The 20,845-nt window shown below is 36.7% G+C and overlaps 1 protein-coding gene across 1 annotated transcript; it reads right to left on the bottom strand.

Moving 5' to 3' along the window:
• Positions 1 to 7,554: 7,554 nt before the first annotated feature.
• On the bottom strand, positions 7,555 to 19,884 carry LOC120330214 (beta-1,4-galactosyltransferase 4-like). The gene is made up of 6 exons (XM_039397078.2): positions 19,281 to 19,884; positions 18,584 to 18,807; positions 16,291 to 16,476; positions 13,133 to 13,273; positions 10,798 to 10,948; positions 7,555 to 9,275 (listed from the first exon to the last, which is right to left on the bottom strand). Exons 1-6 carry the CDS (start codon positions 19,772 to 19,774, stop codon positions 9,089 to 9,091), a joined length of 1,383 nt encoding a protein of 460 aa, XP_039253012.2. The 5' UTR covers positions 19,775 to 19,884; the 3' UTR covers positions 7,555 to 9,088.
• Positions 19,885 to 20,845: the final 961 nt, after the last annotated feature.

Raw genomic sequence — 20,845 nt, 5'->3', positions numbered from 1 at the left:
ATGTGACAGTAGTGACGAGACGCAAAGCCGACTTAACGCCGCGCAATCCAGTATTTTTTTAGCACTCTTGTACCACGTGTCTCTGTCCCACTTCTCCGGAAGACATGGGACACGACATTTTGGAGACACCGGCGTCTGAGGACAAGTTATACACTACATTTTGGAGACACCGGCGTCTGGGGACACCTGAGACAAGTGGGACACGACATTTTGGAGACATCGGGTGGAAACGTATTTCCTTGCCCACCACTCAGTGTCTGGTTTGCTTTCAGTAAAATCTGTCACGAAAGAATATAATTTGAAGCAACATTAAACGCGAGAAGCGGAAAATACGACGGTGATTCTAGGGGATTAAAATGACTGAAAGCTTTATATATCTTCTTTAAAAGAACGCAACTCATGCAATATAATATTAGTCTGATTAGAACGGTAAACTCTCGTTGTTTATTAAATTCAAAGTATGTAATCTCGCGATATCTCGATCACTTTTGGGTTTTCTCCGACTTCCGACCCGCGAGATCTCCTCAAAAGTTTTTGCGGTCCTTCAACCTAGCAACCTTGAACTACCCTGAGGAGGCTGAAGTAGACAACCAGGTAGCGGTAAAATTTCAAACTACAGTTGTGACTTGTATTCTTTGGTATTTCGATTTATATTGAGACTGGACGCATGAATCTCCCTTGTCGCACTCCCTCAGTGTGGTTCCCAAGGGGGCACCAAAGTCTTCAGTGCTTGAGCACCAATGGGGCATAATCCGCCCCTGGGAACGAGGCATGGTGTCGAAGATAGGTAGGCTAAGGAAGTGGGCCGAGGATGAGGTGGCAGGGTAGTGAGCCGAAGGTAGGTAGGCTGAGGGGGATAATTCAGTGAGTCGACGGTGAGAGGGGCAGGGTATTGATTGAGGATAGGCGTCTTGCGCGCGCGCACAAACACTCCCCACACACATCTACTACCGCCTCATGCTAAAGTTTGATAACGATTGCAACTTTCATTGAACAAGCCTTGGAAACTAACCATCAAGCGACATAGTAAAGTTAATCCAGAGAATGTAAATAAACAGATGCCGAGAAGGTTCACGGCGTCAGCCGGCGTGAAAAAGAGTTGGACAATGCTTGGCTTTCAGTGTGACGAAATACCTAAGCAGCCTTGATTACTCTCATCTTCTTTCCAAGTTTTAATTAAAATGCACGTCTGTAAGTCGATATGCTAACTTTCAACTGTCTGTTGGAATCACTTGAAATAAATCCAAAAATTAAAATCGCGGCACATCAATATAATCATCATTCCGCGGTACACTGATGTGCCTCGGCACGGTGGTTGGGAACCCCTCACCTAAGCCAAGTTTTATTCCGCGAAACGAAAAGATTGGTAACGTCCTCACTCACCTACTGCAGTTCATGTAACCAAGTGATGAGGACCACACGATTCAATCGCATCCGCAGACGAGACCATACATCAATCTATTAACCGTTAATTCCGCACGGGGTAACCAGGAATAGCCAAATGCGGGGGTTCTGAAATTTCTAATTCCCAAGCCATACTGTGACAGCTAGCGGGTCCGCCAAGAGGCCAGAAAAGATGTGTTTTCAAGCTACGAAAAATCGCTGTTTATGATATGGAATTTTTTAAAATTTCATAAGGGGGTGTATTCCGACTCTCTATGTTCCCCGCCCCCCTCCGGCAATGACCCTGTTCCATAATATTATCTTACAAGGCGCCTTATTTTACCATTTTTTTTTGTCAACAACTCAAGTATCTATTTTGACGAGATCATCATACACACAAATTTTACCGCTCTAGAAAAGTCTTTGTGATATCACAATGGCCAGAAGCAAAATTGTAATTGAGATATCTTAATTTTGTTCGCTACTGGAAATATTCGGTAAAAAGCCATATCAATATACTGATAATAATCGTGGGGTTGAAATCATAATTCCTGAAAATGATGTCGGTTGCATCTAGCCAGGTCTTGGACAAAAACACGCATGTCATCGCACCTCTGATTACCCATCGCAAATTGCTGGATTCGCCGTCATCATTCAATCGCTTTTCAAATTATATTTCAATTTGTGTTTGCATTCGTATGTCTCATTTCGATTATCCATCGCGAATAGGGGGATACTTCAGCTTATATGTGTGAGAGGATTGCTGGAGACCTCGCCGTCATCATTCATTTTCGTATTATATTTATATTCGTGTTTGTAGATGTGAAATATATGTCTAACTTCTGTATATATCCTAATTATTTCAAGTTTTGTTTAAAAGTTTGTGAGCTTAAATAGAATACGCACGTCATAACAAATTTGAAACTTGTATGTTCATCGAAGTGCAGAGGCTGAAATTGAAATTCTTATTATGCTCGCTACTGGAAATATTATGTTGAAAGCCAATTTATTAATAATAATAGATGGGGTGAAACTAAAATTCCTTAAAATAATGCATCTAGCCAGGTCTTAGACAAGGACACGCATGCCATATTCCCCATCGCGAATAGGATGATACTTGGGCCTATGCGTGAGAGGATTAATGGATTCCTCGCCGTCATGATTAAATTTCTTATTATATATTTATTCGTGTTTGCAGATGTGAAATAAATACCATGTCTCATTTCTGTTTATATGCTAATTTGTGAATTAAAAAAATTGTGAGATTGAATAGAACACGATTGTCGAGGCAAATTTGAAACGCATTTGTTCATCGAAGCACAGAGGTTGCTAAGGCGCTGATATGCTAGTTACAAACGTCGTATAAAAGCCCCGTTAGCGTGGCGGTGCCTCGCAAGATTCTTTTTGAATGAGTTTTTAAAAAATGGGCCGCAGCCCTGTATACTTACACCATAGTTATATTGTTGGTCTTCCTTTAATCTTCATTCTGTAAAACATAGGGAAAAAAAATTAGAATTTAATATAGAATCTAAGATGCAGAGAGTCGGATGCCTTTCAGGTTGCCTTAGAGGCAATGCACCTTGATGCACACCAGCATCCATACTCCGGCTGCTGACGCTAAGCACCAGATTGAAAAAAAAACTATAATTAGCTAAATTAAACTAACTTTAGAAAAATTACAAAAAATATCTCGAAAACCCGAATTCGCCTCCTTTTATACTTTCCACGCGTAAATGTAATTGTGACGTCACACTGAATAATTAGCTGATTAATTGCCAATTCGTAGAGACCAGAAGCATGTTCGTGATATTTATTCTAAATTTTGTTGATTCTGCGAAACTCGTACATTGTACTATTTAACAACATTTCTTCCACAATTACAACGGTTTTGAACTTTTTAAAAAGCTTTTCAAAATCGTATAAACTGCTTTTTATTCATAAATAACAGGGTATTTAAGATCAAATGGGCAATATCCCTACACTGCGATTTTAAACGGTATTTGTGTTGTAATACCGAATGAAAAATGTTTTCATTTTCTTTCACTCCCTAAACTCGACAATTTCTCTCCTCTAATTATCATTACACGATTATGATAATATTTTGATTCCACAAGCTAGATAGTATTTGTAGTTCACAAGCTAGTCTTGGTGTATGTTTCTATAGATCACAATAGCACATGGAATACATATAAACTGGCAACTATAATTTAGTTATTCACGTTGACAATGAAATTTTCCGACGAGAGGCCGGAAAAGGTGGGTTTTTAAGAGTCTCGACTCCCAACGATCCGAAAAGAGTTTGGATATACAAAAAATCGCTGTGTATTATACGGAAAATTGTATTTTTTTAATATTAAAATGGGGGTGGGTTCCGACCCCTAATCTCTCCCCCCTTCCTCCGGCAACGCACCTGTTCCCAAATTTAATCTTACAAGGCGCCATATTTTACGATTCTTTGTCAACAACTCAAGCTTCTATTTTGCCACGATCATCACCTACAAACAAAAACTAACAGTTCTAGAAAAGTCTTTGTGACATCACAATAGACATAAGCAGAATTGTAATTCAGAAAGTTCTAATTCTCGCTACTGGAAATATTCTGTTAAAAGCCATTCCAATTTATTAATAATAATAGATGGAGTGAATCTAAAATTCCTCAAAATAATGCATCTAGCCAGGTCTTAGACATGAACACGAATGCCATATTTCCCATCACGAATAGAATGATACTTGGGCCTATGCGTGAGAGGATTAATGGAATCCTCGCCGTCATGATTCAATTTCCCATTATATATTTATTCGTGTTTGCAAATGTGAAATAAAATACATGTCTCATTTCTGTTTATATGTTAATTTGTGAATTTGAAAATTTGTGAGCGTGAATAGAACACGCTTGTCGCGGCAAATTTGAAACGCAATTGTTCTTCGAAGCTAGTTTTTTTTTTTTTTTAAAATAAAAAACAGCTTGTTTTAAAACAAGGGCTTGTTAAAAAACAATCTTTTTTTGTTTGTTTTTTGTATTTTTTTATTGAAATTTCATATTTATATTTATCTAGATATAGGGTGGGATAAAACAGATGGACTAGTACAAACTTTTTGGCCCATAGAATTTCCAACGTACGTAAATACTCACCTCCCGGTACCAGGGTACTGTGAATTATATTATAATTGGATTAAAAAGAAGCTGGGCATATCCTAGCTAGAAATAGGTGGTTACTCTACAGAGTTAGAGTTGCACCAGTGCGGCACCGAGTTAACATCACAGTGGTTCTGACCTGGTATGAATCAAGGGTACCACAGCAGGCGTGTTCGTAAAGCAAGGTATTCCTGTATGGCCATAAATACTGGAACTATACCTGTATTCAGTACCGGTACTTAGACTCTTGGGGTAACCAAATTTAGCATCAAAAATACTAAAATAACAATGTAAACACAAATAGACTCACGTATGATTCACCAATCATGCAATCCACTATTCTTACAATGTTTTTGTCGCAATACTTGCAAACAGCCCTCCTGCAGTGAGTTTTACCTTCCGTTGTGTTAGGTGGAATTTCCCGTTAAAGAGACCATATCCAACTTCTCTTTCTACCATACATTTAACAAACACTTCGTTACGGTATCGGTAGCGTTCCAATAATCGGCGCACAACCGTTGGTGAAAGACGCAGCGACGACGTTCGACACCAGAATGCTTACTGAAAACCGAAAACTTCGCCGCCTTTGTGAATCTGGCGGGTCGCAATTCCAACACGTGGTGGCGTAGTTGGACATGAGCGTTGTGCTACAGCCTGAGAGAAAGCATGTTCGGGCAAGTCACCGACCTGTCCGTGACGTCCTGCGTCCTTTCCAATAGTTTATTGACTATAAGAATTGATAAGGGGAGTTTTGCCTAAATTTTTCTTGTTTTAACCTATTTAATACAAAAAACAAGTACAACCACCATTTTGAACAAACCAGGCAAAAAAAACATGATTTTAAACAACTGTTTTAAAACAAATCTTTTTGGACAAATCCTTAATCGAAGCACAGAAGTTGGTAAGGCACTGATATGCTGATTAAAAACGTCGAATAAAAGCCCCGTTAGCGTGGCGGTGCCTCGCAAGATTCTTCTTGAATGAGTTTTTAAAAAATGGGCCGCAGCCCTGTATACTTACACCATAGTTATATTGAAGGTCTTCCTTTAATCTTCATTCTGTAAAACACAATAAAAACAAGTTAGAATTTGATATAGAATCTAAGATGCAGAGAGTCGGATGCCTTTCAAGCTGCCTTAAAGGCAATGCACCTTGATGCACACCAGCATCCATACTCCGGCTGCCGACGCTAAGCACCAGCTTAAAAAGATAAAAAAAAAAACTAACTATATTCAACTATCTAAATAACTTTTAGAAAAATTACAAAAAGTAATTCGAAAACCCGAATTCGCCTTCTTTTATACTTTTCACGAGTAAATGTTATTGTGACGTCACATTGAATGATCAACTAATTAATTGCCAATTCTTAGAGCTCCAGCATCATATTCGTGATATTTATTCTGATTATTTTTGATTATTCGTAACTCGGACATTGTACTATTTTAACTGCATATTTTTCACAATTGCAACGGTTTTAAGCTTTATGCTTTACAAAATCGTATAAAATGCTTTTTATTCATAAACTACAGGGCATTTAAGATCAAATGAGCAATATCTCTACACTGCGATTTTAAACGGTATTCATTGTAACATCGTGTTTATCCCTAAATAAGACAAGGTCCTATTTCCATTTTTTTTTCGAAAAGTAACACTAGGGCTTATTTTGAGAGATGTCTTTTATTTTCATTTATCAAAAACAAAATTACAAGTTAGGGAGTTACGAAATGTTCAAATACACAAAATATGAAAAACAATATTCATTTACTTAAAAATAACACGTTTTCATTTCCGGCAAGGTCTATTTTTGGGGAAACGTGGTACTCAAGAAAAAATGTTTTCGTTTCTTTCATTTCCTAAACTCTCCAATTTTACTCCGATAGTTATGATTGCACTTTATGATAATATTTTAATTGTAGTTCTAGTGTAAGTTTCTCTAGATCACAATTTTTAATGTGAGGGGGGTTTGAAATTTAAGGGTTAGTAATTTCTCCATTAGCGATAAAACTTTGTGAAATGTGTTGTGTATTTGACAGACCATCTGTACTGATAAATAATAAATATGCCACTTTCTGAATATTCAAATACATATATATACACCTAAATTAGAGTGGTATTACTTCTCAAAATTAGTGTGGGTGTTCACCTCCTATAGGGGTGTAGGGAAATTACTGCAGTCGCCACATCTAAGAACTTTTTCACAACGTTTGATATGCCTTCAACTACAAAAAATATTTTGGAAAGCGGTCACTTCCATAGAGAATGAGCTACTATCGTTTGAAACGATTGGGATCATTCCGGAACGTCATTTCCTGCTTAATTTATTACACCCTGAATGTATTTGACTCGCGAATGCATACTTCACTTGCGCAAATCACTGGACACAACGTTGCGTGAAGTCTTGCTTTCTTATTTCGGTTGATACTCTTATGAGTGCTATTGTACTAAAACTTTCTAACGAAATAAAACGATCCAGTTAGGTAGCAGTAATTGCAGTCGTCGCCCAGGAGCTCATATTTAAACTAATGTGTTTAGAATGCCTATATTATTGGTGGCGTAAACTAATATTCTACACTTACTTTCACCAAACTCGAGCGCCTGTCCCAGACCTTACTTATTTGAAATTCTGCTTAGCAGTAATAGTTAGGGCGCATAGTGTTAGTCGTTTGGAATACGCTTGCCACTACACCGTTGATTACCCTACGTAGGTTCGAATACCGTGGAGATAATTATGTGCGGAAGAATTGCTGGACTCGCCACTGCAGGACGGTTCACGTAACCGCTGGTCGTTTACGGCTTCCTCCACCATCAAGTCCATGCATCTCAAACAAATAACCAACTAATCCCGCACCCGAAATGGACTGGTAACCGGACTAGAAGCCGTAGTTCGCCATATAATTAAATCGTCTCATCGGCTTTCCACTCTCATGGATAAATATGTCAACCCCGCTCATCCATTATCACCTCAATTATTATCACCTTCCAGTTCTTATCGCTGCTAATCCCCAATGTGAAAACTGGCAATCAATGAGTGACGATTAGGCCTTCAAGTATTTATTTTAAAAATAATATTGAAAATTGAAGAATTTGGCAAAATAGGCATGAAGAACGAAAAGAAAATTGAAAAAATATATATGAAACGGAGAAAGAAGTTAGGCAAGTAACAAGTTTCAGTAACTCTCGCCGAATTTTTGAATAGAATATTAACCGGAAATGTTACAGAATTCACATTTTGGAAATTAGATCCGGCTTGAACCGCGGGGGCTTACATTTCTCTCATATTTGGTGTTTTATTCTTTAATTTGGTTGAAAAATTTGAAACAAGGAAAAATTCCAACCAATTCATTCGAAGGTTTTGTTATCGAAATAATGTCATATTGCGAGCCTTACTTCTGAGTGATTGCGCGTCACCTTACTTTATAAAAATTCCATTTAAAATATACAGAATGTTTAACATATTTTTATGTTTAAAGGCGAAATATGGCAGAGAGCGAGGAAGCCGTAGACTAGGTCAGGGCTACTCAACTATTTTTACCGAAGATCCACATTCAAAACTTCAAAAGTATTTGGGTCCGGTCTTTCCTGAAATTATATATCGGCATTTCTAAACACGTACTTCCTCGGCCGACTAATGATTATTAGCTAATCAAGATTGTTTATTATGGCGTTTTAGTTATTTTCATATATATTTAAATCTATAAAAATGATTTTATAAAAAAAAATTCAAAAAGTGGCTAATGATCCAAAATAAAGAATTAGACGCGGTCCGAATCGAATACCCAAAAGGTCCGGCCGGATTCGGACCGCGGTCCGCCAGTTGAGTAGCCCTGGACTAGGTCATGAGTTCTCAAAGTGCTCTATACGGAGCCCCAGGGATCCGTGAAAAAAACCCAAGGGCTCCGCGAACTATACGTTTACTTATCAAAATACTGACTTGGCTAATTTTGCAACTATTAAAATCAGCAATGACGGCATTAAAGAAATTTGACAACGGTAGCGTCGAAATATTGCAGCGAGACGGTAATTAAACTATAACATTATCTATAAGTTTAAATAGATAATGGAAGATTTCAATTACCGCCTTGTTGCCACATTTCAATAATACCTTTTTGATATGTTTGTTCTAGTGTCAAATTTGCGGGTCTCCGTAAATAATAGTTAACCTGTTTACAGGCTCCATATCCCTAAAAGCCCATATCCCAGGACTAGGGTGCCACAAACAATAGCATCTAATGCAATAATATTAATTAGGTAATGTGTGGTAGTTTTCAATAGGGTGTAGCGTAGCTAGTTGTAGTACAGGTAATGACTGACTCCAAAGTTTGGGCCGTTAGGCGAAGCGTTTAATAAAGGTAATATTATGGGCAGTATTATTCCTGGCATAAAAATTCGTGCTTTTGCAGCTCCAATAATTTTGGTATTTTTGACATGTTTGTATGTGATGAACAGGCAGAAAAACTAGAAGACTCTTGGCCGCACTAGCGAAAACAATTTACAAACAAATACAACTGGTATTTAGCCTTTGCGTGTACACATAGGGGCAGTATGGTTTAAAATACGTTGAAAACAATATTATTTAGGTTTCTTTAACAAATTATGATACATCCAAACAAGGGATTCGAAACAAGATAAGTCGTCTATATCTGCCATTCCGTGGTCAATTTTTCTTGTGAGATCCCTCAGCTTAGAAGAAGGTCCTCCGATATCGACCGTAATATTTGTGTATATTGAATGTTTTTCATGGGATAGGACTTTATACCTGAAATAAAAACATTAATAAATTTTAATAAAAGTTAAATTAATAAAAGGAGGTTACTCCTGAAGTATGTGAACCAAGATGGCGGACACCGGAACGTAGTCTGTGTACCTGGTTGGGGTTAGACCATAATTTCAGGTAGAACTACTACATGAGTCACTTGGCTAATCCCCAAACTCATAATAGAACTGAAACAAGGCAAATTGGAATAAAATTTTAGCTGAACCCTAACCTGATAAACATACTACGTTTCGGTGTTTGCCATTTTGATTCACATACTTCGGAAGTACCATGGGTAGTTAAAGACTTACTGTTACCATTTGGGAATATGGTAGATAGTGAAAGTACGATAAAATAGAAATGGCTTTAGAACAATTGGAAACATCTCTGCCAGTGCATTCGTACAAACAAACAGTACAATAGGTAGACAGTACATATATTGAGTCAACAAAAATTCCAACAACGTATGGTCCTAAAAATATTTCACAGTCACGCTCTGTGGCCTGCCAGAAGACGGTACCTGATTCTGTGTAACGATAATCTGGCTAAATGGGAATAAATTTAATCGCACATTGGTCCGTCGAAAACCCCGGATGTTTGGTTAGGTATATATATGTCCTACGAGCGGTGATATGAATAAGATAAAAAATAAACAAGTTAATAGTGGGGATGAATATATGGTCCTAATCGATATTTCAATGGTCTCCGCCATTGAGCTCTCGTTGTGCTGTCATAAAGACGGCGTGTTTAATTTTGTGACAGCAGCTAAGCAATATGTGTACTAGCAATCAAATTCAAGGCTATATGTAAAGATTTTTTTTTATATTAAATGTAGCTTTTATATTGAATGTAGCTTGCCTGAATGAAAAATGACGATTATTGTCATTACACAATGGGCCATGCCAATCGATGTCGCAAACTAACACATCAGATTTATATCGAATATGTCATTTAGACTCGGTGGAAGGCGCATCATGCTAAGCGTTAGGGATCGCCTCCCATTACCTTGTGTGGGTTTTCCAATTTCGAATCACGTGATGGGTAATTATGTGCGAGAGAATTGCTGGTCGTGATTGATTCTTTCGCCATCAAGTTCATGCACCTGGTACAAACAAAGATTAACTATATTTTCCCTCATCAGACATGGATTGGTAACCTGATGTGAGGACGTGGTTTGCCATTATCGACTTTCCTATCCTGCAGTGGGGGAATTAAAACCATATCCTATCAAATTAGGATAAGATTTACATATTTATCCCGGGGAGAGGAAAACCGACAAGACGACTTAATCATATGGTAAACCAGGGCCTCTCGTCCGGTTACCAGTCCATGTCGGTTATGGGATTAGTCAGCCAGTTATTTGTTTTCGGGAGCATGGACTTGATGGTGGAAGAAACCGTAACCGACCAACGGTTACGTGGACCACCCTACAGCGGCGATGAGTACAGCAATCCTCTCACACATAACTATTCTTTCGCGGGATTCGAACCGTCGAGCCAATTGATGGGTTATATTCTTCACTAACCTTAGATTGCTCAGTCCATCCTCATTCTGTCTCGATAAAGCATGTTTTAATAGCAGATATCTGATCGCATTCTTCCGATTCTTTCTTTCTCTTCTGTGATAAATCATATGGAATGAACATGCGCCGCTCGAATCATGATTGACTTTGTAACCTGGTGAAAAATTTAATACACTTCGTGCTGATTATACAGAGAAGCATGAACTGAAATTTCATATTGATCTTTATAGCGGTAACAATAGACTGCAGATCGGGTTTCTGCGGAATCGACTACTTATTCGTCTTCTAAGCCTACGTTTTCCAGCCGGGGCGGAATAGTTCCCAGAGAGAAATGTTATTGTTGTCGTGGCGGTATTTTGCTCAGTATTTGCTGTATTATTACTTATTTTTCATTATTAATATAATATGTGTTTGTTCATGCATACATTATAAACTATTTCAACTGGACAAAAGCGGGAGTGCGACATGCTCATAACACTAGCTAAGATCCATAAAATATTGGGTAAATCAAGTTCTTTTTATGCATATTGAGAGAGGCATAAAAGGATCGAAAAAAAAAAGTGAAGATAACTACTCTGACACGAGAATGAGTGGGCGATGCAAGAGTCGAAATTAGGAGTTTCAGATCTGCCCTGCGCTTATGGAAAACTAATCTCCGTATTGCGTTAAGTATTTTCCCTGTAAATTTTTTCAAGGTACATCGTGATGAGAAGGGACAAGTGAATACAATGATGATTTATTATTACTATAAATTATTATTAATATAAAATTAATGCTAATAGTCATCGACAAAAAAACGATTATCATGTGAATGTATACTTGTTCATATAATCAGCCGTTACAACATAAAAACCCGCCCTCGTAAATGCACAACTTTGCTAACTTGCTTCCAAGCAAGATTTAACAAAGGTCATCACTAGAACGTTGTTTTTTTCCATAATACATCGGTATTACTAGTCTATGTCCATCAACATACTAGAACTTGATGTTATCTGATGTTCATTGAAGCGAAAAAATCTGACCCCCTTCCGAGTTCACACATGTATCTTCAGAAATGGGAACGCGAAATTCGTAACATCATGGCGCTTTAAAAATTTTACATATTTTGAAGTGCTGTAGGTGAGATAATTGGGATTTCAGCCAATTTACCTTTAGCTTAGCATTACCACTTATTTGTTTGAACAGGAGGTCAGAGAAATCGTCTATCATATAGCCGTAACGGAGAACAAACATACATACTCTCGCCGAGAATAAACAATTGGCAAATGTAAACTAACGACCGAAGCGTAAAGTTACGAGTACGTTTGTATCGCTATGTTTAACAGGATTGTGAAGTTGGACTGGGGAGTCCTCGTTTGCCGAGTTTTTACCGGAGCCGAGCTCGTATTTTAAACTTTCCAGAGTTGGACTTTTAAACTTTCAAAGGCAATGGAATAAGTCGAATTTTTCCACATAAACTATAAAGGTCTTAACAGTCTATCAAGAACGGCTTGCATACGTCAGAGCTTTTGCCATCGAAATTTCAATTTTCGGATTTGGAATTGGAGTCAAAGCCCGGATTCTTTAAATTATAATTTTTTCTCGACTCCACAACCTTCGATATTTGAGCGGATATTTTAACACAAATAGACAAATAAAAGTTACAGGAAAATGACTATAACAATGATAGTTCCCAATAACGCAGCTTTTCGGCGCTCCCGAAGTATGTGTACCAAGATGGCGCACAACCTGAACCCTAGCCGGGTACACATACTATGTGCAGGTTGTGCGCCATCTTGATGCACATACTTCTGGGTAGGCAATGCCGAAACAGAAATACTCTCCATAGATACATAAGATCAGTGTTCTTCTACCGGATATACGGTATACCCAAGTGTATACCGGACCATAAGTTGGGTATACAACTGATAAAGAGTACGAGAAGGGTGTACACTGTACAGCCCAAGTCAAGGACTCTAAACTCTAATATAATAAATTATAAAATATTCAAGCGGAGACAACAATGCAAACGCGGTTCACATGAAATACAAAATATCATTTACGCAAAGAATCGACGTGAGCACAATGTTACATCACAAATTATATAGATAATGCGGTCACGTGTCTGGGTTGGTGATTTCGGCGGCCATGCACTTCGTTTGATTTACGTTGAACATTATTCACGTTGGCGCTGAGGCCGTCAGTCAAATTTATAACTTGGGACACTAGCCTATTAGATTGCATTAAAAAGGAATAACATGATAAAAAAAAAAGATTGCATTAGATACATAACTAACAGTGGCTGCAGGGCCTCGTTTTGAGAAAGGGCGTATAAATATGTCATTAAAAAATAACTCACCTTTCTTCCAAGTTCTCATGAACAGATCGTCATCCTCGGCTCCCCATCCCCAATATAAGTTTGAAAATCCATTCACCGATACAAATTGTTCTTCCGTGAACATCGAAACCCCACCAAACACTTCAACTTCCATATTTTTGTCTACAAATACAAAAAAAAAAATTTGAAACGGCTAATGACGAAAAAGAAGAAGTTGAATGGCAACATAATACTAAATAGGTCAGAATCCATTGGTGAACTACAGGGGGGTCGCTAGAAAAACAGGAAATTTGTCAAACAGCTATTTATTTTTTCGAAAAATAATTTTTACCAAGTTTTTGTGAAGGCATTTGTTATACAGTATTACACTTCTAGACGCTCAAAATGTCGTCCATGCACTCGAGAGCAGTGTCTTAACCTAGAAGTCCAATCTCGTGTAGCGTTTATAACGGCTAATGGAGGTAAATACACAATACGTGAATGTGTGATAAATATCAGCTAGTCATTTAAGAAGAAATTAACTGTTTAAAATTGTGTACTTTGACAAACATCTGACGCCAGTTAAATGAAACAGTGTCGCGTCTAGTTGTTTAAATTTCTTCATGGGGCGGATTGCGAAACGCATGTATATAACCAAGTGCGTAACCCAGAAAATGGATTCTCGACAAAAACGATTAAAAACGTTTATTACTATAGAAGCTTTTTTTTCAATATTTTGAACGAAAAATTATGGAATTTGATATTGAGAATTTTTTTCATTGCAAAGCCGTTTATAAACTTGAGCCGAACTTCTTCAACCTACAGATTAAGTATTTCAAACATTATGCAAATTGCAGGGACAAAATTAGCATCTTCAATTACTCAGCCTTGTCACGAATGTCAACAACCTAAAATTTTCTAGAGTACGTCCTCTTAAGCCGTCCATAATCTTTTGAAAACTTTAAACTCTGTCCGCTTAAATAGGAATAGAAAAGCTCTTTGAAACGAAAATAGAAAGACATTAATTATTTATACTGTCTCTGACACTATAAATGACGCTTTACTATCAAGGTATAAAGGGTTCATTGTTAATTTTCGAATTAACATGACCTTTGAGTATACGGTATAAACATTTCACTATAGAAGTATGTACGCCTTTTTCTGAAAGCCCATTATACTAACAGGATGCAAAAGCCCAACGAACAGCGTATATGGATGGTTGATGTATTTTCTTTGCACTCTCTTCAACACTATTGTTTTGGTCATGAGCGATATTCGATTTTAGCTTCCATCCATCCAGCAATCGTATTTAACTACATCATTATATCCAGGTTAGCCCTCAGGGACTCGGAGTCATGGTTAATTACATAAAAGGCAACAATTACACAAAAGCATTTAAAGTCCAATACAACTAAATTTTAGAAGTAAAAAAATAAATAGCTTAATACGCCATAGCTTTGTACCAATTATGTGGTAGATGAAATTACGTAACTGGCAGGCTTGTCCATGGGATGGGACAGCACACATTTGTATTCCTCATGGGACACGACTTTTTCTTCTTATCGTTATAAAAAATCGCTTTTCTTCTAAACTATTACTTTTATTTATTACTAATTTTTTTTGGAATGCTATGAGATCTGATATTTGATTCATAACTTCGCTTTATTATTTTTCACTCATGGAAACACGATTTCAAAATCTAAATCATGTAGCATAAATAGATCACCTTTACAGAACCTGGAAAAGCTAAGAAAGTCCGCACATCGTTAGCGGTATCTTGATACAGGCAACTAGTAAATTACCGTGGCTGTTCAGGTTCGTTCATACCTTATGATTTTGGGGGAATTGATGGCAAAACATTCAACACGTTATGGACTCCGTGTCCATATATTTGAGCATAGCTCTCTTGTTAATTATATAATAGTTCTAAATGTTTAAAGCTAACAAAGTCAATAAATTCTGTCGTTTTGCATGTCTCCTTGCACATGTAGTCCCATTTAGTAGACGCTAAACCTAAATATAGCATTTTTTATTGAAAATTATATTGAATTCAAATCCCATGGGATGGGATGAGACAGAAAAATATTGTTTTTGTGGTTAGCACTCTCCCCAATTTCGACTTGCGGGCGCGTATATTTCATTGTGTCCATATCATAATAAAACACTAAAAGCTTGAGTCATGGCTGTACATTAATATAAAGAGATAGTTCCAGTTCATTGAGGACACGAAACATTTTTGGACACGAATTGTTTTGTTATTATGTTTTTTGTTTGGTTCTTATGTTGTTTTTGGAATCCTCTTTCTCATTTTCATTCTTGTTTATTACTTTCAATCGTAAGTATTTGAAATTACGTTTTGATAATATAAGGTGTCCATGGAGTCTTTTTTAATTACAATTTTGATAAATTTTTTAGAATTACAAAGGCAATTTATCGATACCATATATTGTTTTGGCCTTCACATATGTATCAAATGAACTAAAATACTTGAACAATTACTGATTGAAAAACAACAAACCTGGTTAAGATATATTGAGAACTGACTTCATAACAAAATTGAAATTGTAAAGTGACTCTATGGACATCCGTACGTTGGTTGGAGTGTAATACTGAGTGTAGATGTCAACTATTTATTATTATATGAGTTCTCTCCGACCTCAACTTATTCGTGATTTAGGTGTCCGACTTGCTCGACAATGAATCACTCATATCCGTGTTTGCAATTCAAAAGAGATGTACTGATGTATCGGTATCGGGTATCGGCAATATCGGCCAATTTTTCAGTATCGGTAGTGTATCTAAGTTTAGACCGATATTTCCGATATATTTAGCTTCTCAATATGATTCAGAATGTTTTAAAAAATAGGTTAGAATACTAATCTTGAAATTATTTTTATTTGGATAGATCATGGCATATGAGCCATTGCACGTTCCCACACCCGCTGACCTATTTTAAGCCATTTATCAGTCAAACTAGGTCAATCAATTTGAGTATTTTCGCTGCCAATTTTTTATAATAAAATTTTTAATATTACATGGTAATTATGAAGAATTATATCGGAATATCGGCATTATCGGTCGTTTTAGAATATCGGCGTACCGGTATCGGCGACAAAAGTGGTACCGGTACATCTCTAACAAACCAAGGCTTCATTGCATATTCAAAAAATGAAAAACGGTAAACCATTTTATACACTTACATGCCATTGGAGAACATAGTCCCAAGTCGTATGTGTGAACGTTGTATCCAAATTTATCTATATAAGTCGAGATATGTCGTGGATTATCGAACTTTTCATCTCGACTTTGCGGACACCAGTATAAACATTTGTCGTTCTCAAGTAGAAGATCGACGTCATGGAATACAAAGCAATCGTATTTTCGCTCTGAAAATAAAGAATTAATATAAAGTAAATTATTTACAGATAAATCGATTTTTACATCAAGCAAAGTGATGTAATAGGTTCTTATTTCACTCACAGGGCAATGTACATTAGGCCGCTTTAACTAAAAAATGGAATGAGTTAGAATTAATAGCACGACCCATAATTTTAGCTCTATTGTACGTGAAACCTTCGATTTCGTGAAATCTTTGACAATAGATAAATGTGCTTGACCAAGAGCTTATGAATCTTTTGTATCTTTTGCAGCAAAAATATTTAAGTCGTTTTGGTTCACCAACTACTCGGATTTACCTTTTAGGCGCCTTTCTGATTTTGGCACAAAAAATGAAAAAAATTGTGAAGTTGGACGAGGGGCAACGATAGTTGTTACCGCCAAGGCATGTTTCGCTGTAAATTGTAAGCTGGCCGTATTTAGGGTTAAAAATGAACGCCCGTTTCAAACGAATACGTATCTATCCTTTAGAATTAGTGACATGCTAATTTTTTTAGAGTTTGTGCTTGTTTTTCCGTGTCCGTGGATGATAATGAGCGAGAGCTCACAATTCAATTTGGCGCAGCTTCGTTTGAACAAAATATTCATCGCTGTATGTCCAATATTACCAAATTGAAAAAGCAGGTCTGAAAGTATTGCCAAAGCAAATACGTCCTTTATTACGACTAAACCCAAAGAATATTTATTGCGTCACCGCAAAAATGTCTTGAAAATTACCGGTTCGCTGAATATGGGAAACCAGTTGGTACTTTTATAGTGTTTTAACTATCAAATAGTTAAGGGAAGCGTGTAAAATGGAGAAATACCTCAGAACAAACATATTTGAAACTTCAATTTGCACTGTTTACTTTTCTGGCATCATTTACTATAGTTTTGTCTTTATGTCATAAATCGTTCGCGGTTTTATCTATAATTTACTCGTTAAAGTTTATTCCTAAGCCATTTCGACATTCGTTGCTCAAAGTTTCAGTATAAACTGTTCTAGTGCCATAACCCTGAAGCTGTTTTCTGTACGTAAAAGTTTTCGTAAAATCAGATGTTGTTTATCAAGACATTGTCCTACTCATAAATCATTTCATTAACATCACTTGTAGAAAAACTGCCATCTGAAAAAAAATTTCAATGTGGGTCCACGAAAGTTATATTATTTTTTTATTCAAAGTGAAAAAAGCCCGAAATCTGTTTTTCAACATGCATGCATCAGCATGCATGAAACTTACCTCAATGTAAACCTCAGCCATTTAAATCATTGGAATTTATTCAAAAGTGTCTATTGAGTGTTGCTAAATTCGTTGCTTCCTTTTGGAATACAAAATCGATATTTACTGTTTAGTATTCAAGTGGTGGGGTTTGGTCTTTTACACCAAGGACTTGCTTCAAATAGTTATACTTCTCAAAGTGCCCCAATACAGCGGTAAGATTCAGGTGGTTCGCGCGAACTCATCCTTGGAATGACGTGGGTAATCAGCGAATCCGTTTTTGTTATATCTTGATATAGAAGTTGGCCCAGAGGTTCCCAGAGGAAAATTTTTTGTGTTATGGAGCCCGTGATGAGGTTGGCTATTATCTACGGATCCCCACAATGAATATATAAAATAAAATTATCTATTCGAACTTATAAATAATGTCATAATTGAACTACCGCTTTTTGCCACATTCCGACGCTACTGATGACAAATTTTATTAATGCCGTTAATGTTTCTTTGAACAGTTACAAAATTGGTCAAGTCAGAAATAATAGGTTTGAATAGGTCAGGTTTAAACACAGAATAGCTAATAGTAAATAACTAAAATCTCGCCAAGTCCAGGTTTTTTTTTTCACGGCCGCCAGAGCTGACGAGTGACGACTAATGTTATATTTGGCATACCGATTGCTATATAATTAGATTTATGTAAATGTCAGTCGTTACGTAGTGACATACACAAATTTTCTAAAATAAGTTGTTGGTGAGTTATACAAAAGAGATCCTGTCCCACCACTCCTTCCGCACCCAAACAAACACAAAAAATAGCGATCAGCACTCAAGGTCCTAAATGTTAAAATCATATTTTTTAGAAACACAAATGTAATAATGAGTGATATGATTCAGATCTCACCTTTAATAGCTTCTGAAAATCCCACATTCATCAATTTTGCTCGATTGAAAAGTTGATTTCCCGCTTGTGTTATTGTGTAAACCGTATAATCTAATTGTTGTCGCTTCCAAACAGGAAGCATATGTGACAATAGACCCCGAAGTTGTATTTCTCTACCTCTTAGAGGTATTATAATTGCCACTCTATATCGAGCTTTACAATCAAAAGGCTTGTTTGTGGCGTCCCTGACAAATACAAAAAAAAACAGATAGAGTCAAAACAACAATTTTGATTCTAGTATAAATTGTGGGATAATTCAAGAAATATAAATGCTTGTATGGTGGAAATGAAACAGACATTTTTCCATGTCACATTATGCGAGTAGTACCTCGATGTTTATTCAAATTAGTGGCTCGCTGTATTACGATACATTCCTGCTTTTGCCTATGCCTCTGGCTTTTGTACATTTTGAATAATTTATTTGTGCATAAATGTATCACAAATAAATAAATAGGTGAAGAACAATATTATTATTAATATTACTATGAGCAAATGATGAATTTCCCCCTATAAAATATAAACAGGGCAACAAACAAATATAAACCTCTCTCAAAAAACAACAAAATGCCTACCCATAGGCATAGACGAATCACCCCGTGTGAGAGATACATATTTAAATTTTTCCTGATTAAACAAAGTGAATAATAACGAATAATACTTATGATTAGGATATTTCTTTGCCATTTCCCTCAATGTCGGAGGATCTTTTCTCCAATAATCTGGCATCCCAAGTTCTCCTTGAAGATAAGGTGGATATTCCGGGCAATATTCCAACGGAAGTTCATCAGGTTCTATATAACCAGGTCCTATAGCTTTGGTAGGATTCGTGTTTTTTTCCTCCAATTTACTCCTTAATAAAGTCCGCGATTTTTTCAATAAAACGTTGCTATGAACAAATTTATCGGACAAATTACGTCCATTTTTAAGAGTTTCTTGCAAAGATAATTCGTCCATTTCAATAATGGACCAAAAAAAATTGTCAACGTCTTGAACTAGAGTCCCCAACCTTGGATACCATGAAATGGACTTTTTCCAATTTATTCCACGGGTTTTGGTCCACGCTATGTAGGTGGAAAAAGATGCGAATATGACCAGAAGTACCATAATGCACTGTATTAGCAGCAGTCTGAAGCTCAAGCGAAAGTACTTCATGTTGGCCTTATATTGTAGTTTATTTGAAGTAGACGATCAAGCCAAAATCTACATAGTTTATAAACTAGCAGTTTTACATAAGTTCACGGGCTACAAAAAATAGAGTTCATAAAATATTTATTATGCAAAAACATAACCCTAGACAAGACTAGTTCGAAATCAAGGCATATCAATAATTAACGACATAAACAAGGTCATTGTGAATGGCCGTCAAATAAATACGTCGATCCATTACAATTAAACAAAACCGGAATTTCCACCGCAGGTCATAAAAGTTCACTATCTAAGTGTACACTGATACGATGTATTCTAATCCCGAATCGGGGAGTAATGGATCACGCATGACCAATAAGCACTTGCCGCTACCGTTAGATCAGAATAACTGGTCTAATGACATCAATTGGGTTTGTGTGGGGCTGAATATTCGTTTTTGGGAAGGTGGATTCGTATGTCTATAATGCACGGATTCTGTAGCAAAAGTGAGGAATGCACACTCACACGAACGCATTTTTTTTATGTTTTGTCTTGCCAAAATCAGAATTCATTGATGGTTCTGGACATTAGTTGACGGTGTATATAAGAATACTCCATACCAAATTCGGTAATTCACGCGATCAGGATTTTACTAATTCTACGTCGAAATAGAAAATTTGCGCGAAACTGAATCCCAAAACCTTCATTTAATTCGAACCCAGATATTATCTACTTTAATGCATCATAATCATATATAATAGACCTACACCGATACATACAGAACCATTTGTTCTAGTTTTTACCAATTCACAGCACTACCATTTTCACTGATAGTTCCGGCGTATAGGTGAAGTATATTATATTTAGGCAAACCCCCTGTTTCCTACATAAAATATAAAACAACATCTACACTATCCATTGGGCTATTTACCCTCGTTATCTACTCATTCACGACTCTTTGCCCTGATCCGCCACCTCATCTTATAGTTGAGACTCAGACTGTATTGTGACGTTTTATATTGCTGATAATCAATACTCGCCAGGTGTTGCCAGCTTTGAAGCTGGATGCATTAGGCAGGCATTTCACATACTGTTTTG

Source organism: Styela clava, chromosome 12 (assembly GCF_964204865.1).
Source record: "Styela clava chromosome 12, kaStyClav1.hap1.2, whole genome shotgun sequence".
In the NCBI taxonomy this organism is placed as follows: Eukaryota; Metazoa; Chordata; class Ascidiacea; order Stolidobranchia; family Styelidae; genus Styela; species Styela clava.
This window is presented reverse-complemented; position numbering and strand designations above follow the sequence as displayed.